This window comes from Copadichromis virginalis, linkage group LG16 (assembly GCF_057382275.1).
Source record: "Copadichromis virginalis isolate Kocher_CV1m ecotype Utaka linkage group LG16, C_Virginalis_male_GT1.1, whole genome shotgun sequence".
NCBI lineage: Eukaryota > Metazoa > Chordata > Actinopteri > Cichliformes > Cichlidae > Copadichromis > Copadichromis virginalis.
The window spans coordinates 24,518,119-24,540,110 of NC_140633.1; the positions used below are offsets into that span (position 1 = coordinate 24,518,119).

A 21,992-nucleotide genomic window follows, 5' to 3' on the forward strand; every position below is an offset into this window, starting at 1 on the left:
TTGGTACCGGTACTAGTTTTATTTTGTTGTATTTATCCGCGACACCTTAAAGGCCGGTCCGTGAAAATATTGTCGGGCATAAACCGGTCCGTGGCGCTAAAAAGGTTGGGGACCGCTGGTATAGTGCATTTGCCTTTTACGTCACTGCAATCACACAGAAACCCCCCCACCTCGAGTATATCAAGAGTATATGCAGCTGCCGCTGTCGAGGATGGAGTGATGGTCAAGTCAAAGAACACTGACAGCACTTTGCAGAAATCAACACTTTATTGAAACTGTACAGCGAACCCAATGAACACAAAGCAAGCATCACCAAAGGTGTACAGAGCCTTATAACCAAGCAGCAGTAAGATAACCTCCACCTACAGTGAGGAAACTCCAACCTTTTTTAATTCTTTGTCAAATAGTATCATACAATTAGAGTATTTCCAGGTCAAATGAAGTACATTTCAAAGACGAACTGCACAAAGGTTAATTTCATCTCATTGTGCATACGAGTATCACTTCTGAACAGAAAATGCAGGCCATAACTCTACTGCACCTTCAACCATTCCTACTTAACTGCGTAAGGCAGAAAATGAGCCAAAGAGACTGGAGCAAAGCGAGAATGTGCTTTAACAGGATAAAATGATTTACAGGTATGAGATTCCCATTAGAGTGTGCTAATTGTTTCCACACCATTAGCGACAGTTATCTAATGAAGGATATTTAACCAGGCGCTGTAGTATATCTCACAGTTCCTCTAGGTTTTTTTCCCAGCTGCACCCCCCTCCCACTCGCGGCATGCACATCACTGGACCATTCCTACAGGCAATCCCAAGCAAACATCTTTTTTAAAAAAAGAGGTGAGAAACAAGCATAAATTTGCAACTGGGGGTCAGTCAATGAGTGCAGTACAAAAATCATTACATTTAAAACAATGTAAAACAGAGCAGATCATCTAAACAAGCCTTTCTGCAGCAAATATGATGATTCAGCTATAATAACAGACTTTACATTCGAGCCATATGTACATTGTAGGATTTAAGAATCATCTTACAGTTAAGATTGCAGATTTGGAGTGTTTCGCTCAACCCTAGCTTACAAACAACTAGCCTTAATGTAAAGCTCAGTTCTTGAGAACAGACAAGAAAAATGTGCAGAAGAGAAACAGCCTTTGTTCTTCTTCTGTCACTGAAGTGTCAGATTAACCAGCGGAATAAATGCAACGCGCTACAACGCTTCAAAGCTATGAACATCGTGATGGCTGTGTGTGTAAAAAGTGGTCACAGAGCAAGTCAGTCAGGTGCAGAGGCTGCTTCGCATTCACGTCTCACTCACTGCTTTCTTCCAGCTCCTTTCTCAAGCTGCAGAGAGAAAATAAATCTGTTAATAACCTTACCCCATAACATAGTGAGATAAAGATTTTAAGACAAATGTGCCACTCGCCTTTTCAGGTAGGCGTGCACATTGTCAAAGCCGTGGTATTTGGCCAGGTACACCAACACTCCCGTCGCGCAGCGGCCTTCTCGGGCCCGGCAGAAGCTGCAGTTACAGATCCCTCTGCATGGTGGGCACTGCCACTCCTACCCGGAACAATGAGAATGAAATGAGTCACACGTACAACGCATACATACACAGAACACAGTACATGTTTGCAAACTTACCGGATTCAGCAGAGCATCTCGGACCTCTTCCCCATAGCGGTTACGAAGACACGGCCCGCAGAACTGACCCCTGACGCCCACGCACTCCGGACTACGGCAGTTAGTTTTGGTGTCGACTGTCTTCTGGCGGCACTGGTGGCAAGTGGTTCCCTGAAAAGAAAGGAGGTTTGTGAAGCCGAGTTGGGGTGTTTTTTGTTTGTTTGTTTGTTTTAAACTGCTCAAATGTTTCACATTCTGAGTCAAAGACTTACAGTGGAGCTGTTGTAGACTTTCTCTCGCACATTGTGGCAGATGCGCTGCAGCTCCATCTCTGTGATGTCCTCCACAGGCCTCACTACATGGGGAATGGCCTTGCATCCAGTGAAGGATCGGCGACGGGGCTGCACACCAATTTGTTTTTAAAAAAAAGTTAATTAGCATGCTATTATGTCTTTTAAGCGAGTCTAGAACTTTTTAAAATGATTAACGGTGCAATCTGACTTACAGGTTCATCAACTTCCTCATAGAAGCGACTTTTGCGAACCAGGCTGAACTTGTCCTCAAGCTCTTCCTCTGGAGGTGGGCTGGGAGGTCCGTCCACCAGGGAGCGGGACCGTGTGTGGGGCCGAGACAAACGCTCTTGGTTTCTCCTGCAGGATCCCGGGGTTCCCATGGACCGCCGAGGTGCCTGTCGGGGCTGAAGATGTGCAAATGTTAATATAGTATAGAGAACCAATTGGCGAGGTAAAAATAAAACAGACGATTTGTTTATCTCCGTTACCGTAGTTAACGACATCCGCCTTCCAGGAAAGAGTCCAGGCACTTTGTTCAGTTCTGCCATGAGCTTTGCAAGCTGTAAAACAAGTCGCCATAAGTAAATAAGGCCAAACCATGGTCAGTTTACAAAGTGAATTGAATGTAACCAATTTTACCATTTCTTTGTTCTCCTTAATATTCAGGGCTCTTTTGCTCATGAAGTTCTCCTCTTCATCCTCCAAGTCAGAGTCTCGCACTTTAGGCTGAGGCAGTGGTTCGGATGCAGGCCTCTTCATGCTCGTCTTTTTGGTGGGGAAATTTAAGGCAACCTTCAGGGTGTTGGACTTGCGGCCACGTCTCGGGGGTTCAGCATCTACTTTCTAAACAAAAATATAAACATGAAATTAGAGGAAACGCTTGGGCTTTCTGAAGATGTTCAGTTCCGTTTTGCTTTGCGCAGACCTTACCATAGCTTTTATCCGACTGCTGATCACATTCTCCTCAAACCCGCTGCACGTGTCCTCCTCCGAGGTAGCCTCAAACACTTTCTGCTTCTCCACCGTTCTCCTCGTCTGCCTCAAGTTGTTCCTCTACAACGGACACGAGCATTAGTTTCATACAGTTCACACATAATAACATTTAGCCTAAGTATTTCATTGGCATTGTATCGTTACCATATTTGCATAGCCTCCATCGGAGCCAAAACTGTCGCAACTGTCATCAGAAGAAGAAGAGGAGGAAGTCTCAATGGGGACTAGTGGGACGCTGCGGAAGCTCCTCAAGCTCATCCTGGTGGATGGAGACTGGGCGGCCAGTTTCTACAAAAGAACAGCAAGAGCATTTAGAGAACAGGTACAGGAGCACAACTGCTCAAAAATCAGGAGGGCCTATAGAGCCACGTGATTTACTGTTCTCAATGAAGACGCTAACAAAACCACCGAGACTTCCTTGCAAAGCCTCAAAAGAAAAGAAATGGTGGAGCTTCATATGAAAACTGAGCAACAAGAAAGAAAAGTCTCTGAAGCCCAAGCTGAGGTCCAAAAACCAGACAGAGGTTCTTTAAAAAACAAAAATTAAAGGAAAAGAAATTGCTTAAAACCACTTTCACAGTTAATTCTTTCGATGGGCTTTTCATTAATGCTTGAGCTTCGGATTTATGGGACACACCCCTGACTATAAAGCTAGCAAAGGCAGACAATTGGACCCTGATTGATCTGCATTAAAAAACGTGGATGTACGCAATAAAAACGTTCATTCCGCCGTATATGTTGCATTTCAGTTCGTTTTTTTTTCAACAGCGCCAACAATAAACACGGACTATAAGGATAAGGGAAAGTTGGTGTTTACAGTCCAACTTAACTAAGATAATTTATTCAAAAAAGTATATTATCCACTCAAAAAGTTAATAAAAGCACAAATGATAAAGGAAGTAATTTTATTAAAAACGTCAGGGTGTTTTTCTTACCTTGGAGCGAGTGAGAGGCATTTTTTTTCTTTTAAAACTCGTGACACACGAACAGAAACGGATCCAATCCGTGCAGCAGCTCTGCAGCGAACAAAGCAGGACCTGCAGCTGCAAGCGGTCCACACTCCGTTCATTTCCCGCGCCAACGCAAGGTCCTGAAAGCTGCATAAAACGCAGCGACACGTTTTTTAAGTAACAGAGCAAATTTATTATGAAAAGCATAAGTGCCAAACTCTTAAACAAGCCTTTATAATTGCTTGAAGTGTGCTCTATGTTTATGTGAACCGCCAGACGTAAAAACTAATGAATTAATGAATCATTTGAGGTATGTATCTTCCACGGCCTTTACCGCGGCGCGAATTTTTTTACAGAGCTATTTGCATACAAGGCGGGTAAAATGTTGATTCTTTTCCAACTTCACAAACAGACCAGATTTCCCCCCCCTTTTTTTCTGCAAGGTTATTTCATGTTCAGACCAAAGTTCAGCATCCACACTTAAGTTAGAAGCCAGGAAATCAAATACAATTTATGAATCCTGGTTTATATTTATACATATAAATATTTATGGTGGAATTTATACGGGTTTTTGTTGCTAAATAGGATAGATTGGATAGATTTGTTGGCAAATGTGGGATTGAGATAGGAAAAAGAGAGAATTTAACTGAATTAAGTTAAATTTCAAAGAGAAAGTTACCCTGCAGACTGCTGTAAAGGTGCGATAAGACAAAAGAATGGCTGTAAACAACAGGAAGTGGGCATGATTGCTTATACATCAAAGGGAATAATGGGGTGGGGTGAGGTAAATCAGTTCAAATAAAACTTTGCACTTCTGAATTATTATATGTTAAAAAAAACACACACACAATAGAATTGGTGAGGCAGGAATGTAGTTTAAATTTAAATCTTTATTTTTAGGATTGATAAATAGCATCATATTTTCAATGCGAACCACAGTTTTGAATGTCATCTGCAAAAATCACAGACTACACTGTCGTTTTTAAAAATACGTGAACAAATAAGCTCATTTTTTTAAAATACAAATCCCAGTTACTAATTATGTCATGTGAGCAGACATAATCCATGTGTAAAACCTTTTCAGTGTGTAACATGTTCAGTTCTTGTGTGGCCTACATTAAGTTCTTCCACCACCACCGCGCCCTCCCCTGCCCCCCCTCCTCGGTCGACCTCTGACTTGTTTATTGTCCTGCCGTGGTAATCTCTTATGACGCTCCACTTTGATCCACCCTCCGTCACTGCTTTGGCCCCCCTCCTTTTCCTCACTGGCATTTTGTGTCACAGACAATAAACCCGGTATCGATGGTGTGCGGCTCTGTGGTCTGGCACTGTAATTGTTGGACGGCGGTCTCCATGGATGTCGGGGGGTTTTGCCACCTTTATTATGAGCATGTCCACCTCTACCACTACTCTCTGTATGACCCCAACCCTGCACCCCACCCACAGTAAATGTATTGCCCGTGTTGCTATTTCTGCGATAGTTATGCACTGCCCCTGCACTGAGCGGGCGCTCTCTGTCTGAGGTGCTCTCTGACGTAGTGCTGGAGGGACTGCTGCCCTTTGACCCCAGATAGAGCGTTGAGAGTTTGGCCGACAGGCTGGCAGTTGGCGAGGAGCTGCGTGAGTCGGCCCAGTGAGAAGAGTTGACGCGGTTTGGAGAGCGGCGCACAGCTGCAGCATAAGAAGACACATGTCTTTCATGTGCAGACAGGAACTGAGGCAGAGTGCGAGCATCAGAGCTCGTGAAGGCAGTGTGAGCAGCAGTCGTCGGCTGGGATTTCTGGGCTATCATCTGCTTCAGTCTTACATTGTACATCCACTTTGGATCAATATCTAAAACAGAAAACACGTACCTCATATACACCTCCTATATGAAGAATTTTTTTTTTCCGCTAAAAAAACGATATGAATAAATAATAAATATTTACCGCGGTTTGATCTGTCCTTGAGGTTCCAGTCTGTGCTAGCTGGGGCTGTTTCAATGACGAGCTCCACAGTCTTGATCTCGTCTCGTCCACCATTGACGCTCCATGTCATCGAGCAGCTGTGTCTGGTGGACTTGGGAGACTTGACATCATTCTGAAGTGAAAGTAGTGATATTTAATGTATGTTGTTAAACATGATTGTGCGTGACTGCCTGTGTGATGCATTTTCAAACTGCAGCTGCTAAAATGACCCACCTCATAATTGACGGTATAGTCCACTCTCTGGTTCTCCTGTAGCCCAGTGACCCATTTGTCCATCACAAAAGGTGGCTGCATTGAAAAACATTATTTTGTTTGAAAAAAACAAAAAATAGACAATTGCAACCACCACAATACGTCAGGTTAAAATGCACCAATCAAAACATTTAAAGCAATTAGATGTGTTACAGAAATGCGTTTCTGACGGCACCTTAGTCATCCGCAGGATTTCAACGTCTTGTCTGTTGGCGTTAAAGATGACATCTTTGATGTAGGTTATAGCGACTTCATCGCCGTCGAGTTCCATGTACATTTTCCATTTGCAGTCCTTGAAATAAAACAATTGCCGGTCAGATAATGTAGGTCTCAGCGACAATAGATGTAAAAGTTTTTAATTTCACTCATCTGTGTGGAGAACTTGGTAAATCTTGTATATAAACCAACAGCACAACCTACAGGTAGTTGAATGACAGTGGCCAGAAAGCCTCACATTGTGGGTGAAGACAGATAAGTATGAAATAAAACTTTTAAAATAAACTGCTAGCAGACCAAAGGGGAGAAAAGACAGAGTATACATGTAAAATGCAGTTTGCATGTAATGTCTACAGCAATGCAAACCTAAGTTAAAAGACTGATCTTTATGGAATTAGGTTCTCTACATAAATATACCTCAAATTCGGCACATTTCATTAAATTACTCTAACAGAGAAACGGAAACAAAAATCAGCAGCAAATATTTTCATGCCGCTATTCTAAATTCCAAACATTTAGGCCTTTTCAGAATCCAGGATTAATTTTTTGGAGCAGGAAACTGTCTGATTTTAGTTGATAAAACCTTTTTTTTTCTCCTCATGGACTGCTGCAGAGAGACACACATCAAACTGGGGAGGCACAAATCGAAGCGGTCCCCAGCCCTCTTCTTCTGCATACTGAATGCTGACGACGCACGTAATGATTTCGCCAATCCCTAAAAGCTGCCAGGAAGCTACAGGTCACTGCTTAACCACACAGGGTTCATGGCACAGGCCAATCCATTGTGTAGTGATCACAGAGAAAGACATCAGAGGAGTGGCACTAACACACTCGTCTGAGGAGCCTTCGCCCTCTCCTTCATCGTCCCCGGGGGCTGGAAATGACTCAAAGGGGGAAGCTTGAGCAAGCCTCTGGCTCAGAAACACACCAGTGGCCCAACGCTGGCCTGGTGTCGGGCCTGGACGGTCGCACCGGGGCTCCCAGGTCTATGCTAGTCTAATCACTCCAGCAGAAACAATGTCTGGTAATGATGCCTAGGACCCGAGTGCGTCTAATGACAACTCATACATAATTCAGCACCTTTCACTTGGCTGCACGGTGATATCCTCATTAGTAGGGGACCCTCAGTGGCTGTCAGATGGTGGCCGCACAATCGCAGGCCCTCATTTTGTCTTTGAGAAGTGCAGCTGCTTCCATGACATCGCCAGCAAAGAGGGGCGAAGAAAAAAATGCAGTGCGGGTTTGTTTTATTTAGTGCAAAAAACCTTCCAGTTTGTAAAAACAAGGCTGACACGGAACCTGACACCAGGCAGGGGAAAATAATTAGCTCTCATTTTCTCAGCCTCCTGTTTCCTTCTCCCTGCTGTGTTTTCTACCCACTAAACCACCACATGTCAGAAGAAATGGGAGGCAATTAGCAGGCTCGTTTCAGCCCTGCCGAACACACTGAAAGAGGACTATTTATGATGGGACAATGAACAGCTGAAAGATTAAATAACGTTTGCCTTTTAAAAGAAAATGACTTCTGGCTAAATGGGCTATTTTTGATTAAATTCAAACAGCAAGTGAAGAGCCACCCTTTCTCCACAGTTTGAGACCCTAACAAAGGGCTGTGAGCAAGTCGAGGTGGATGTGGTACATGGCTGAGCCTGAAATGTTTATTTGTCTGGTTTAATACATGTCTAGTGATGCCTTGAATGGTCAGCATAACAGCCGCCATCACGAATCCTCAGAACAAACAGCTTCAGTTGTAGTGGGCCGATTCAATCGCATGTCTCTATATCTCCGTAGAAAGTATCAATTATGCCAAAAATGCTCAAAGCAGAAAACATTTCTTTGTGATATTCTTATTTTTTTGGGTTTCATCGCTTGCTCACAGCTGCAAAATATGTTGGAGTCAGTGTTTGAATGTGTTTTCTGACAGACTTACAGACTTTCCTGTTGCTGGTTTCCAGTGGTACCCAAACACCAGCTCCAGATTTACAGTTTTACTCTGCTCCACCTCCTTTTCTAGTTCATCCTTGGGGAAGAAAACAAAAGCACATAAACATAAGCCCCAAAAGGTGCGTGACAATAAAAATGTAACACGTCTAACAGATGAAGATACCTTCAGCAGTGGCGGGAAGTGGACGAACCCGAGGTAATCATTAGTTAGCTTTTCGATCTCACACTGGAAAAAGAAAAAAATTCCCTTTGAATTCACCGCAGAGCCAAATATCAGAGAGCTCTGCCGATACCCCGTAAAAGTTTTCGGTTAATGGTTAACAGTGTCTTGCCTTAAGGTGCATGACGTGACCTTTGGACTTGACCCCCATGTCCCGCATGTCGGTTTCTGTGAGCAGCAGCAGCCTCCGTCCGGTGATGTGGTTTTCTTTAAACAGATCCGCATAAAGCTGCATGTCACATGCGCTGTCTCCTGGCAAAGACACAACCAAACATTGAAACGAGCGCGGAAAGAATGAAGAATGCGAAACAGAAAACATTTAAGACGATCTGAACTGTTTAGAAAGTAAATGAACAAACCTGCGCCAAATATTTGCTGCATCCAGAAATACTAAAGGAAGAAAATCACGATGTAATCGTTTTAATAGCAATCATGACTGTATCACAATTTAAATGGCTGCAAGTAAAAACACACTGATACCAACCACATGCTCCTCTGTCCAGGTATATATGTCCAACGTGGGGAGCAACTGCGAAGACAAGACAAATTTAATCCAAAGCAACAGAATGTGGTTGGATATAGGCATCATGTGTCCATCTAAAAAAGGCCAGAACTCCAAAGTAAAACTCACAAGACTAGTAAATATTATTAAAATGGAAAATATCCATATTTTTGTCCACATCTTTGAAACCATTACTTTTTCAGTTATTGTGCTTTGTGATTAAGAAGACTGGATGTAGCCATAATGGACTATATCCAACAGAAATGCCCATCTGACTGATCTAATGTGATCTATTTGAATGAAAAAAAAAATCATTTATTGCTCATTAAATGCAATCAGGCAGAAACTTGCCAGCCAAAATAAAGATTTCATCATTGTGATTATGAGACTGGTGTGTAATGACAGAAATAATGCAATGGGAAATTGGAGAAAATACGTCTAAATGAATGAGTAATCCCCCATTCACTGTCTTCTTCCCACGACATCCTGTAACAGCTCGGATTATGAACTAAATGCCAGGCTCAGTCGACAGTCGCTGAGGCTGCTGCCTCATAAAGCCACTCAGCCCTACAGAGCTTTTCCGCCTCCTCCTATAATGCAGTTCAGAAGTAAACAGATTCGGAAACACTAAGCCAATGCCAGAATCCCACTGGAGTGACTTAACATCACTCTTCAAAAGCCACATTGTATCTCACAAATGAGCAGCCATGCTCGTGTGGCACGTCATTGGCAAGTGTGGTTAAATCTAAAAATTTGAAATGGGGGATACAGTCTTTGTGTTTTAAGATTTATATGTGGAACATGCAGGAGAAAAGGACTTTGAGTTGGGTTTAATTCACACAATTGTGCCCCCATGTGGACTAAGTGGATGATGGGTAGTCAGGCCATGGATATACCTATAAAGAAGCATGTAGTTAATGTCTCAACAAAAGATTGAAAAATGGCCACAGGAAATGCATATTTTACTTCTTTTTTTTTTTAAATGAAAACACTAAAAGCCATCCTCTGTTATCATTACGTTTATTAATACTAGCTATAGAAATGTAACTAATATCATTTTAATGGCAAAACGTTTGTTTTATTAGTCACTAATTGTTCAGATGTGGAAAGTAATGAAATCGAGCCAAGGCAGATTAGGAGAAAGTCAAAAGAAAATCATCTGTTAACAGGAAAATAAATCAGATGAAGAAGTTTCACTATTATAATGGAAAATAAAGGAAATAAGAAGTTTTCACATGGAAAAACACAAAATGCTGATTGTTATGTCTAGTGTAATATGTCTACGAGTTGATGGCACAAGAGGATAGGCAATATTTGTACAGGATTATTAGCTCATGGCAACAAGCTAACAAGCAACAACAGAGGAATACAGAGGATTACATCCTCATGAGACTGACTGATTATAACAAGCGAAGGGGACAATTTAATGGGCTATGCTCAAGGAAGCATGTCCTTCCCCCACAAGAGGCATAATACCTAAGTGAACACTAATGCTAATATGATTTTCTGTACTGTAAAGAGCAGCTCTTGAGACGTGATTTTGTGTGGATAAATACAGCGTGGCGTCTATAGAAAGATGTTACTTTGTTAAGCTCTAAAATGTAAATTCTTTGGCTGAAAATTCATGGTTTTTTGGAGGCCTTAGGAAGAAACCTGTTTTCAAAAGTAAAATGAGAGAATGAAGCTGACAGCCACACAGCAAAGTCACTCTCCTACTGTTTTGAACCTGGGTCACTCAGAGGAAAAAACATGTACTTTCTTATCCTGGTAAGAGACTGTGTCTCAACAACTGCACTCCACCACAACCAGAACAAATTGGCCAATCTTAATGTCAGCAAAATGTCACTTCATCATAAAAGCCTGGCCTTCTCTAGGCAACTGGATCACATGGCTCTTTCTTCACAGCATGGCACTATACAGCCAGAACATTAGGCATACGGCAAATTACATCCATAATATCCACAGGTGGAGGGCTTCAAATATGTTCTATAATTGTGACCAAGTTCCCGCGCCATATGTGGTGGAAATACATCATGAACGCAGCTTATAAAGCAGAATAAATGCTCTTTTATGGTGTGACAAAGTAATGATTAATGAAATAATTGTCGAATAATTAATAACGCAACTTAACAAGCTGTTCATATTAGTGCTTTCACAACACCAGTAATATACAGTGGGGGATGTAATTATTTGATCCCCTGCTGAATTTGTAAGTTTGCTCACTTACAAAGAAATGAACAGTTTTTAGTTTATATGGTAATTTTAGTTTAATGGAGAGAAACTGAATTTCAAACCAAAAATCAATAAATGACATAAAAGTTATAAGCTGATTTGCATATCATTGTCTAAAATAAGTATTTGATTATTAATATCTCATAACATGACTAGCATAACACAAGCATAACATGACTTGGTACCCTGGTGGAAAAACCCGTAACATTTCTTGCAGTTGGTCACCAGGTTTCCACACATCCGGGGAGGGATTTTACAGAAGCTCTCGAAACCCTTAGGTTTTATGGCTGTTGCTTGGGAACTCAACATTTCTGCTGATCAAACTTAAGATTGGCTTGTCTATGTGACTACTTGAGCAGTGGCACCTTGCAAGTACTGCAAGATTCCAATCCATCACAGCGTAGTGTGCTTCCAATAGTGTTCTTGGTGGCTGTCACAACTGCCTTCATATCATTAACAAGCTCCTCCTGTTTTTGGGCTGATCCACCAGCTTTCTCATGATCATCCTCCAGGAGGAAAGACCTCGCATGGAGCTCCAGACTGAGGGCAAGTGATGGTCATTTTATATTTCTTTGCACCAATAATTGTCCCCTTCTCGCCACTTCTTGCTTCTTGCATATGGTCTTATAGGCATTTCCAGACTTCTGCAGGTCTGCAATCTTGTCTCTTTGAAAGCTCTTTGGTCTTGGCCATGGTGGTGGACAGGTGTGCTTTATAGTGTGGTGTGTTTATGTATATAAACAGGTGTGTTTATATACATAACAAGTTGAGATCAGGAGTAGCTGTAATTCATTAATTGATTGATTGTTGTCAGCATGTCAAATGGGCACACACCCAATCTATAGGTGCCAGAATTCTGGGTTGTAGGAGATCAATAATATTTCACTCAATTAGCAGATCAATTTATAATCTTTGTGTAATATGTTTTTTTTCTTTCCATTAAATGAAGCTACCACACAAATTAGAGACTGTTCATTTCTTTGTAAGTGAGAAAATATGCAAATCCAACTGGGTATCAAATAATTATTTCCCCCACTATATTCAGTGAGATCACACTATGTGATGGATGCAGGTGGAACAATACCAAACACTTGAAGGGTTCATTCAGTGTCATCAGACCACAGGAAGTGTCCCATTTCCACTGTCATGTTGACACAGCTCACAGACCTGGAGGAGTTGCTCGACTCACGTGTTGACCTGCATGTTAGAGTGCAGGACAGGCCAGCCAATAAAGCCTCAAGTCTTCTATCACAGACTGCAGACTCACATACTCATTACCAGAGGTTGTGATATGAGAAGACATCTGTGAATTATTAAGACTCCTCAATCACAGACTGAAAGCACGGATTAGTACTTATCTTTAGAGGTAAGAACAGCTGAGAGGCAGGACGATGTCAAAAGCAGGGACACCGTGGGAAAAGACAAGAAAACAGGATAGAAAAGAAGAGACATAGAAGTAAATAACAAAGAAAAAGGTAAATGAGAAAAATCAACAATGTGAACCCTAAAACCCCCAAAAGTTGATTCTGCCCATTTGGACGTAGCATGAACCCTTAATAAAATAATTTAAGAAGCCAAATTTTAAAGTGAAGTTAACAGGACAGCAGAACGACAGAGCACATAGAAAAGAAGCACGTTTAATGCAGTTTATTCAAAGGCTCAACTGACTTGTTAAAGAAATTGTGAGTTGTCTATGTGGGAGAGACAGCTTCCAGGTATCTAACATGTGCATGATTCTGATGCATGGCCATATATAGGTTAAGACAAATGACTAGGTATCATTCACAAAAAACACTGGACCAGGTCTTTATGCTCTTGAGGATACTTGAGGGTGCATTGGAGTTTGCCCAACCAGTCTACATTTGTTTTGTGGACTTGGAGAAGGCATTTGACCGTGTCCCGTTGCTACGGGCCATTTGATCCTTATACAACCGTTGCTAGAGCTTGGTCCGCATAGCCAGCAATAAGTCGGACTCGTTCCCAGTGGGTGTTGGATTCCCTAAAGGACTGCCCTTTGTTACCGATTATGTTCATAATTTTCATAATTTCTAGGCGTAGCCAAGTGGTGGAAGGCTTCCACCTGGGCAGACTCAGAATCTCGTCTCTGCTTTTTGCAGATGATGTGGTTCTGTTGGCTTCATTAAGTGGTGGGCTTCAGTTTGCACTGAAGCAGTTTGCAGCCGAGTGTGAAGCAGTGGTGCTCCGACTGCAGTGAAGCGGATGCTGTACCGGTCTGTCAGGGTGAAGAGAGAGCTGAGCATAAAAGTGTAATATTTACCGGTCGAGCTACTCCCCTACCCTCACCTAAGGTCACGAGCGCTGGGTAGTGACTACACGAACATGTTTGCAGATACTGGCCTCCCCCTTTAATTTAGGGTGAAGAGCTCGGCCATCCAGGAGGGGCTCAGAGTAGAGCCACTACTCCTCCACATCAAAAGGAGCCAGATGATCTGGTTCGGGTATCTGACAAGGATGCCTCCTTGGCACCTCCTGGGTGATATGTTCTGGGCATGTCCCAACAAGAAGAGGCCAGGGGGAAGACCCAGGACAAGCTGGAAAGCTTATATCTCTCAGTTGTTCTGGGAACCCCAGACTAGAGATGGCACGATACCACTTTTTTATGTCCGATACCGATACCGATATCATAAATTTGGATATCTGCCGATACCGATATGAATCCGATATAGTGTTTTTTAATCAACAAAACTGTTTTTTAAAATATCTTGCTGCATTTTGCAAGTCTGCAAGTTCATACTCAAGTTTAAAACAACAACTACACTAAAGCTATTCTGTTATACCTGTATACAAAAAAAATATTTCATAGTTCAGCAATACTGATCAATCTAATAAACTTAGACCTACACCATCCTCCCTATTCTGGTATTTTAAAGAGTACTTAGCGTAAATATTAAGCAACCTAACTAATAGGGTTCCAACTCCCAGCAACAACAAAAATAAATAAATAAAAAATAGGGAACCACCCCTCACGCTCCACCTCATGATGCTTAATCGACGTAATCAACCTTAATTTGATGCAGTGTGAAAAAAAAAATGCACAGAAATCAATTCTTTTTCAAGAAATATTAAATAGATTCAACATCTTTCTTCAACAAAATTGCAGACTGCACAGATGGTACCTTCCCAAAGTAAAAAGTACTATAGCTTACTAGGGTATATATATTAGACTTAATAGTCACTATATACAGTAATTGACTTCTATTCATTTTACATCAAATTAAAACTTTGGGTGTCAGATAATTATTTATTAAAAGCTCGACATTTTAAATGAGAATAAGAAAGAAAAGTATGTCTTTGTGCCCCCTTTTCCCAGTTAATGCCCTATCGGCCCCCCTGGCTAAACTTTGCTAGATCCGCCCCTGCACAGTTACCAGCCGTCAGCTACGTAGAAAAAGATCCTGGAGTAGAAAGTAATATTAAATAAATTGTAACAACAGCTTATCAAGCTTAAACGTGCTGCTGTTGTTCAGCCGCTGGTTTACTCTTTCTGGTGCAAAGTGGGCCAAAAGCAAACAAGAGACACGGACTCGCGACAGAAAAGCCGATCAGCTGATCATTTAAGCAGTTTCACGATTGAAGTAGCAGCCGGAGAGCGAGAGGCAGCCGCTCGTTAAGCTTAACGTGGGAATGCTTTACAAACATTCAGAGATGGACTTACACACTTGCTTTACTTCTCTCGGGGATAACTTTGTCGGAGATGAAATGCCAGGTTGCTAGCGAAGCTCCAAATGCTATCCAGACCACCGACAGGTCCCGCATGCCACAGCCGCTCTATCACGTGACGCATACTGCTCCGACTGCTAACGTTCTGAGGTGAGTTACGGCGTGTTGCAAGTTTTGTGAGGTGCTTTCGTGATATTTAATGGATCGGATTAAATTTTTTATTTTTCTCCGATATCCGATCCAGTAATTTAGGTCAGTATCGGACCGATACCGATACGTAATATCGGATCGGTCCATCTCTACCCCAGACAAGCTGGATCATTTTAACGTTGGTAGGCGATTACTAAGCAACATGATGATATCACAATATACCAAAAATTCAAGGCTTTTGGACATAAATGAAATGTTATCATCATGAAATTATTTAATTATATAAGGCTGTATAAATGCTACAAATGGGTCATCTTGTCCCTCTAGTACAACATTATGATGTTCTAATATAGATGAGAAACTTCAGGGGCCTAAGATGGCAAATGACCTGTACTTGTATGGCTTTACACATCCAGTCATCCACCCATTCACACACTGGTGATGGCAAGCTACATTGTAGCCACAGCCACCCTGGGGCACACTGACAGAGGCGAGGCTGCCGGACACTGGCGCCACCAGGTCCTCTGACCACCACCAGTAGGCAACAGGTGAAGTGTCTTGCCCAAAGACACAACGACCAAGACTGTCCAAGCCGAGGCTCGAACCGGCAACCTTCCAATTACAAGGCGAACTCCCAACTCTTGAGCCACGATCACCCCAGATGTGTGTGCCAATTCTGGCTACTCAGTTGCTGGTGGAGGAGCTGTGGGCTGATAAGATTTTGGTCAGTAATAAAAATGATCATTAGTTGAGCCCTAAATCGTTTTGCATTGGATGTTAGATGCAAAAAAGGCAGAAAAAGGAATAGAATTAAAGCTGTGACTGTCATGTCAGAGGCTGGATGCTTACAATCTAATAGTAATTTTTTATTGTCACGATGCAAATGTTCACAACTCTGTTTCATACTCTTCTACTTTCCTTCTCATTTCAGAATAAGGTTGAGGGGACTTCAGAAGGTAGCTCAGAAAATGAGCCTCTACATGAAAACGCGAACGTGAACAACAGCGCAGAGTCGACGTGCTGCCGCCGAGACCACTTCACAAAGTGATGCGGCTGTCCTGAAGGTGAAGGTGGACCAAAGTGAAGAGGGGATAATGAGGAACTCACCGGACTGTTGGACTGTTCGATGAGTTTGCGCTCCCACATCTTTAGTCGCCGCTCACGCTCCTTCAGCTCTTGCTCTTTAGTGCTCAGGTCTCTCTCCAGCTTCTTAAGTCTCTCAAGTGTAGCTTCAATCTCACACCTTCATCATACAGCAGGAGAAAACTGTTAACATTTAAGGATGGCTGGATTTTTCTTATAAAAACCAAAACCAACATTTTTCTTTTTTTAAACCATGTCTCTTTATTTTCTGGCTTCCCTACAGTCTGCACCACTCAGTCTGAGCTCACTCCTTACATAATTTCCAAAAACAGCTGCCCTGTAGTTTTTAACGAACCTCTGTAAAGCAGTGATCGAACATCCAATGGATCTGGGACTACATTCAGTTAGACTATTCATGACAGCAGGACAAGGTATGTGTTTGAAGGAATAAACGAAGTGGCTCAATAATAATCCAGGTTTTCTTTTTTCTTTTCTTAAATATGTGTATAACTGACAGCAACCACAAACAAAGGATAATATTGTTATGTATGGGAAGTTTTCTGGTTTCCGAGTTCTATTGACAAATCACATTTCAGAAAGACGATTAGGGAACAAAAGAGAAATCCACTGGCAATCTCAATATATCAGTCTGACTTTAGTGAAATTCGTGAGAAGAATCATTCCACTGTTGCTTTTGGTCTTTGAGGGGATTTGTAGAGTGAGAAAAATAAAGAATATAACCACAAAATAAGACAGAGAGTTTTAGGACAGCATCCAGTGACACAACATTAAAATGAATCCAAAATAAAGCCCTGCACTCAGGAGGTGATTACGAGTTACGCCGACACTTTAAATACCAAGTGCAGGACAAAGCATGTTGGGATTTGTTTTGCCCAGCAGGTGGGGCTGCGCAATGTATCGTAGAAAGCCATGCTGAACTTCAGGCCCGCTAAAACTCCCACACTCTTTTCATAAACAAATGCAGCCCAGGCAGGAAGGCCATGACTTACTCCTCCCAGTCCTCCAGTTCCTCCACCCACTTCCTTCACAAATAGTGAGCTCTACGGCCTCCCGCTGTACTGACAGGCCTCTACGTTTGGCATTGCCCTGACCCTTCCTGCTCAGTGAGCATTATAAACAGATAAAAACCTTTTATAGAAAAAAAATACTTAAAACTGAAATAATCAGCGTGTGAATCCTAGCAATGAAGGAATCGACCACGTGTCAGCTTCCAGCCCCACATCTCAGGTGCATACAGTTACATACTGGTATTATCCAGCAGTCACGTTATTGTATTTTTAAGTTATTGTACTTGGAAGGGAGAATGCATTCATTTTTAATTTACACAAGCACTTCAGGTCCATTATGTAAATGTGACAAATGTAACAATACAGCTAAAACAGGAAAGAATATGAACCTTAAAATGAAACTCAAAATCTTTCAATTTAAGTTAAATATTAAGAAGGAAAGAGCCAAAAATAGCATCTATAAAAATAGAACTATTTGGGCTTTTCTTGGTAACACAGATACCTGGGAAGCTAGAAACAGGTACAACAGGTTTCTCAACATCGCTTTTTTACGACTGGAGGTGCCATCTTTCACTTTGAGCCCTCTAATGTTGCCGGATCTAACTTCTTGGGCCAAAACACATTGTCGCTTTCTGTTTTCAAGCAGAGATTTACTTCAACCTGCTCCACCTGCAGATGGCTGCCTGGACACAATAACACCAACACAACTTCTGAGGAAAAAAAACTCCAAGCGCAGACAAGGCCCGGGGAGAGGCAGACAGAGAATAAAGTAACAGCTGAGACTCAGGCTGTGCCGAACACCACCAAACCTCCAGCTGCTCATACAGGCCAATTAAACACTTCTACTTGAAAAAGATGGTGATTATTTTTAGGGTCTTATGGGTAAAGAGAGGAAGTATATCCAGATGGATGATTCTTTGGGGGTTTTTTATGTCTTTATGTAGCTATCAGTGTGATTATTAAAGATCTATATGCATGATCTCAAGTCCTTTTTTGTGTTTCACGGCCCCCGTCAGCTACATTTCCACATCATTCTTTGAAAACAGTCGCACATCTCCCTACACTGAGGCAGTATACCGGCGAAAAAAAAGACAGTTATAAATACATTTACTGGGTTTGAAGAATAGCTGATCACATTACCTCCATTCAGCCTTGTTGTGAAGGAAAGAGTTGCACTGTTGAGGAAGCTGGCTGTCATTAGACATGGACTCTAAAGTAGAGAGGATCTGCTTGAACATTGGTCGCTCCTAAATGAACATAAAACCATTAGCAGTGTATATAATTCATATATCTGCTTCATATTTGCATGCTTGTACAACTTACTTTTGGTTCTGTTGCCCAACACTTTTTCATGAGCTCAGCAAAGCTGGAAGGACAGCCACTGGGGATGGTTAGCCTCTAAACCCCACACACACAGGCAGAGGAAAGAACAGCTTTAAAGGAACCTTAATATGCTAACTTAGATAAGAAGCTCAATACCATTCTTGTGTCTGTTAGATTGCCTTTGTCCTAAAGGGTCTCCTGTTTGTCAAGCATTTAATTATTGCTCTATATGAAGGATCACAACTGCCATAATCAAAAAATAAAGATACACATAAATACACCTGTGACCATTTTATTGAGTACACCTGGCATCATTATGTGAATGAGGCCAAGACTCATTCACACTGTATCATTTTCGTCAACTTTCCACCTACTGCCTAATCTCCATCATGCCTTGCTCCCCACAGCAGTTGCCAGGCCTGCATTCAGTCCTGACAAAATATGGCAAAACACCCTGTTATACTGCCAAAATGTTCCACCAATTGCAGCTGATTCAGTGTGTGCACTGCCTGAATACTGTAGGGTACAAGTCGCCGCTGACCTAATGCTTCAGACACCCACCAAAGGAGGGAAAACGCATCTTAAAGGATGCAGCCAACTGTCGCAAACGGGGGTCCCCGAAACCCAGAGGCGCTTAGCTAACCTAGCCAAAAATTAAGCCCAGTAATGATTATTTACGTGTTGATTATTACTAGTTGTTGTTGTTAATACTCTGAATAAAAGTGCGTTTCAGTTTGGCATACATCAAAGTTGAACTTTTTGTTTTTTATAATTTGGAAAAGGGTTATTGATGCAAAGGTAATTAAACACAAGAGGAAATTAAAACAAGTATAACGTTATAAATTAATTAAACCTCTAATATTATTCTGGTGTAATTAGTGGATTATTGATTTATTCGGTAAGTCATTTATTAACTTTTTCATTTATTTATTTAGATATTTTTATATGCCAGTTTCACTTCTCCTTTCAGAATTGCATTCATGTAATCATGCAGTAAAATACCTCATTCTTCTCAACCACAAGCCAGGCCACTTGTAAGCCTTCCAGGCCTTTGAATGGTATCTCACGGGTGAGCATTTCCCAAAGCACCTGTCACAGAAGGTAGAGAGTCAGGTAACAGTGTTGTAAAATTACACAACAGCACACTACATGTGTGAATGTACACATGAGCCGTGATAAGCATGGATCTGCTGCTGTTACCCATCACCACATGGTTGAATTACACAGAAATATCATAAATATATCAATACCCTCTGTTTATATAGCATGTGTATTCATAGCAAAACACTAAAAACATTTATGCATTTCCCTTGAAGACCACACGAAACATTAAAAACATCAAAAAAGAATCACGCATGATTTAAATGCTGTTGGGCCGCTGAAGTACTCCCTTCATAAGTCAGCTTCTTTTCAGCTGGGCTTCACTAGTGTCAGAAATAATCACCTGTGTCAACATCTTAAAAACCACATAATGAAAAGGTGGCGGAGTGCCGCTTTCAAACATCAAAGAGTAAGACTGTATATGTATACCACATTCCTAAATGTATGCTTCTTGACAGCTGTGTCTAATTACACGTATGTATTTGACTACAGAAATCAGATGAACGTGCAGGCGTCTGAGCGAGAAACTCACGGCTGCTGAGGTAATTTTACCAACGGCAGATTGTAAAATCCTACATAGATCCAAGGAAAAATAATTTTAATTAATGCGTTTGCATTTTACCAGAGTGACTCAATCTTTTATAATAGTGAAAGCAACTTTCAAAACCACTTTGGGGCAACTGATAAGCGATTCCATAGTGAAACGACTTCCAAATTACTCTCGACACTAAGTTTCTAAGAGGCTGTAATCCTGCAAAGGTCGCAAATGCTGTTTTTTTTCCACTTAGAGAGAAGAAATGTTCAAATGAAAAGCATCAATGGGACCGGTTGCCTGATTTTGTTTTTTGTTTTTTTCCTCTTGAGAGATTTTAGTGCTATTTGGTCGACTGCGTTCGTTCTATTTGATAAAATCTTATTTTTAGACTGAAATAAAAAGCTTGCCAATCATATGTTTCCTCTAAAAAAAAGATAAAAAAAAAAATAATAACATAAATTGGCTCCAACTTCTTGACCTCAGGCTTTTAGCTGCACTTCCTGGTGAATTATTCACTTCTGTGATCTTTGAAGTACAATAATGAACACCTTTTCAATGGTTTTGATTATATTATTACCACGAGACTGAATGAGAAATAACAGAAATCTAGCAGGCGGTACAAAGCTCCAATGAAATGGCCTTGACCTGCTCTATGAGCCAATAGATTCTTGCTCAACTTTACAGATTTGAAAAAAAGAAGCAAAAAGAAACTTTCTTCAAAGTCTAAGACTTCAAAGACTCCTGTTGTGAAGGACCTCTGTTATACGCGTTCACAATGGCATCCTTTAAGCACTGATTCTGCCTAAAGCTGTCATCAGTTTTGATATAGTGTCTAATTATTCATCTCTTTGAAAGAGTGCTGCTATTTGTTATTTTCTTTACATTTACTCTTTATAAAATATAATCATACAGTACATAAATATACGAGGAAAATACCCCTCAGCTTCCTGGTAGACACACCTATGGTATAAATTTCAAAATCCTACGTGGCCTTGATTTTCAGAAAACTTAACCTCTGACCTTGAGGTCAAGGTCACAGAGATTGTAACTCGTTCAAGATTTTTAGTAGATACTACTATGGTATCAATTTGAAGATCCTACATCGCCTCGTTCTTGCATTCACAAGCGTAGGTCTCCACACTGCCCACTGGCCAGTAGTTCACAAAACAAATGGATAAAGCCACTGTGACATCACTCATTAGAGATATCCCAACTTCTTATTGTACTATTCTTAGTTAGCGTATTGTCTGTCTTGTCTTAATGTTGGTTTAAAATGGAGCACTGTAACAAAAAATAATTTCCCCCAGGGATCAATAAAGTATTCTGATTCTGATTCTGATTCTCTGTTAGGCTGACTCCATTTCAGTGTTTTAAAAATGCACGTGTTGAGTGAGAGATGGATTTGAAATAGGTACCAAAAGCAGGCCCAGTATGAAGCACAACCTTCGTCATAATCCTTTTTGACTCAAATGGGGACCAGAATTTAGTAAATTCTTTAACTGGTGAATGAAACCATAAACTCTTTGAGAAAGTGTCTTTTTCCCCCGCCATAGGTCATAAAAGTAAGGAAGAAGTAGTTATTTGACCAAAGTCTTCTATGAAATTTCTTTTTGCAACCACAAGCAAGAATGCAGGTTTAAAGTACTTTCTCAATGCCAGAAAGTTGATCCATTTTACCTGGATGCAACGCTGTTGATGTGACAAAACATTATCCAAGTGACTTCATGTGTCTCAGCTGACGGCAAATTCCCCCAACCGTATAAACAGATCCTTATGAAACTGTACTTGCTATAAGGTCGGGGAAATCTGCAGTCAGCTGAAAGAAATGGAAGAAGTTGCTTGGATGAGTGATGAAATGTTTCTTCCACTGAAGAAACATCTGGATGAAGTGAATAAA

The 21,992-nt window shown here is 41.3% G+C and overlaps 2 protein-coding genes across 2 annotated transcripts in view; both read right to left on the reverse strand.

Moving 5' to 3' along the window:
• Window positions 1-248: 248 nt before the first annotated feature.
• On the reverse strand, window positions 249-3,937 carry cdca7a (cell division cycle associated 7a). Its single transcript, XM_085433978.1, has 10 exons — window positions 3,847-3,937; window positions 3,056-3,199; window positions 2,849-2,971; window positions 2,558-2,761; window positions 2,407-2,478; window positions 2,131-2,322; window positions 1,898-2,026; window positions 1,647-1,796; window positions 1,429-1,565; window positions 249-1,346 (listed from the first exon to the last, which is right to left on the reverse strand). Exons 1-10 carry the CDS (start codon window positions 3,865-3,867, stop codon window positions 1,313-1,315), a joined length of 1,206 nt encoding a protein of 401 aa, XP_085290104.1. The 5' UTR covers window positions 3,868-3,937; the 3' UTR covers window positions 249-1,312.
• Window positions 3,938-4,731: 794 nt separating this feature from the next.
• The window catches only part of map3k20a (mitogen-activated protein kinase kinase kinase 20a), a 28,963-nt gene continuing 11,702 nt past the window's right edge, over window positions 4,732-21,992 (reverse strand). The window contains exons 8-20 of the mRNA XM_085433979.1: window positions 19,462-19,548; window positions 18,460-18,534; window positions 18,277-18,383; window positions 16,133-16,268; window positions 8,945-8,989; window positions 8,820-8,850; window positions 8,573-8,712; window positions 8,404-8,466; window positions 8,227-8,316; window positions 6,256-6,372; window positions 6,042-6,116; window positions 5,790-5,940; window positions 4,732-5,694 (exon numbers count right to left, since the gene is read on the reverse strand). Coding sequence (XP_085290105.1) covers window positions 4,979-5,694; window positions 5,790-5,940; window positions 6,042-6,116; window positions 6,256-6,372; window positions 8,227-8,316; window positions 8,404-8,466; window positions 8,573-8,712; window positions 8,820-8,850; window positions 8,945-8,989; window positions 16,133-16,268; window positions 18,277-18,383; window positions 18,460-18,534; window positions 19,462-19,548 — 1,833 coding nt within the window. The 3' untranslated portion in view covers window positions 4,732-4,978. The remainder of the gene's footprint in view (window positions 5,695-5,789; window positions 5,941-6,041; window positions 6,117-6,255; window positions 6,373-8,226; window positions 8,317-8,403; window positions 8,467-8,572; window positions 8,713-8,819; window positions 8,851-8,944; window positions 8,990-16,132; window positions 16,269-18,276; window positions 18,384-18,459; window positions 18,535-19,461; window positions 19,549-21,992) is intronic.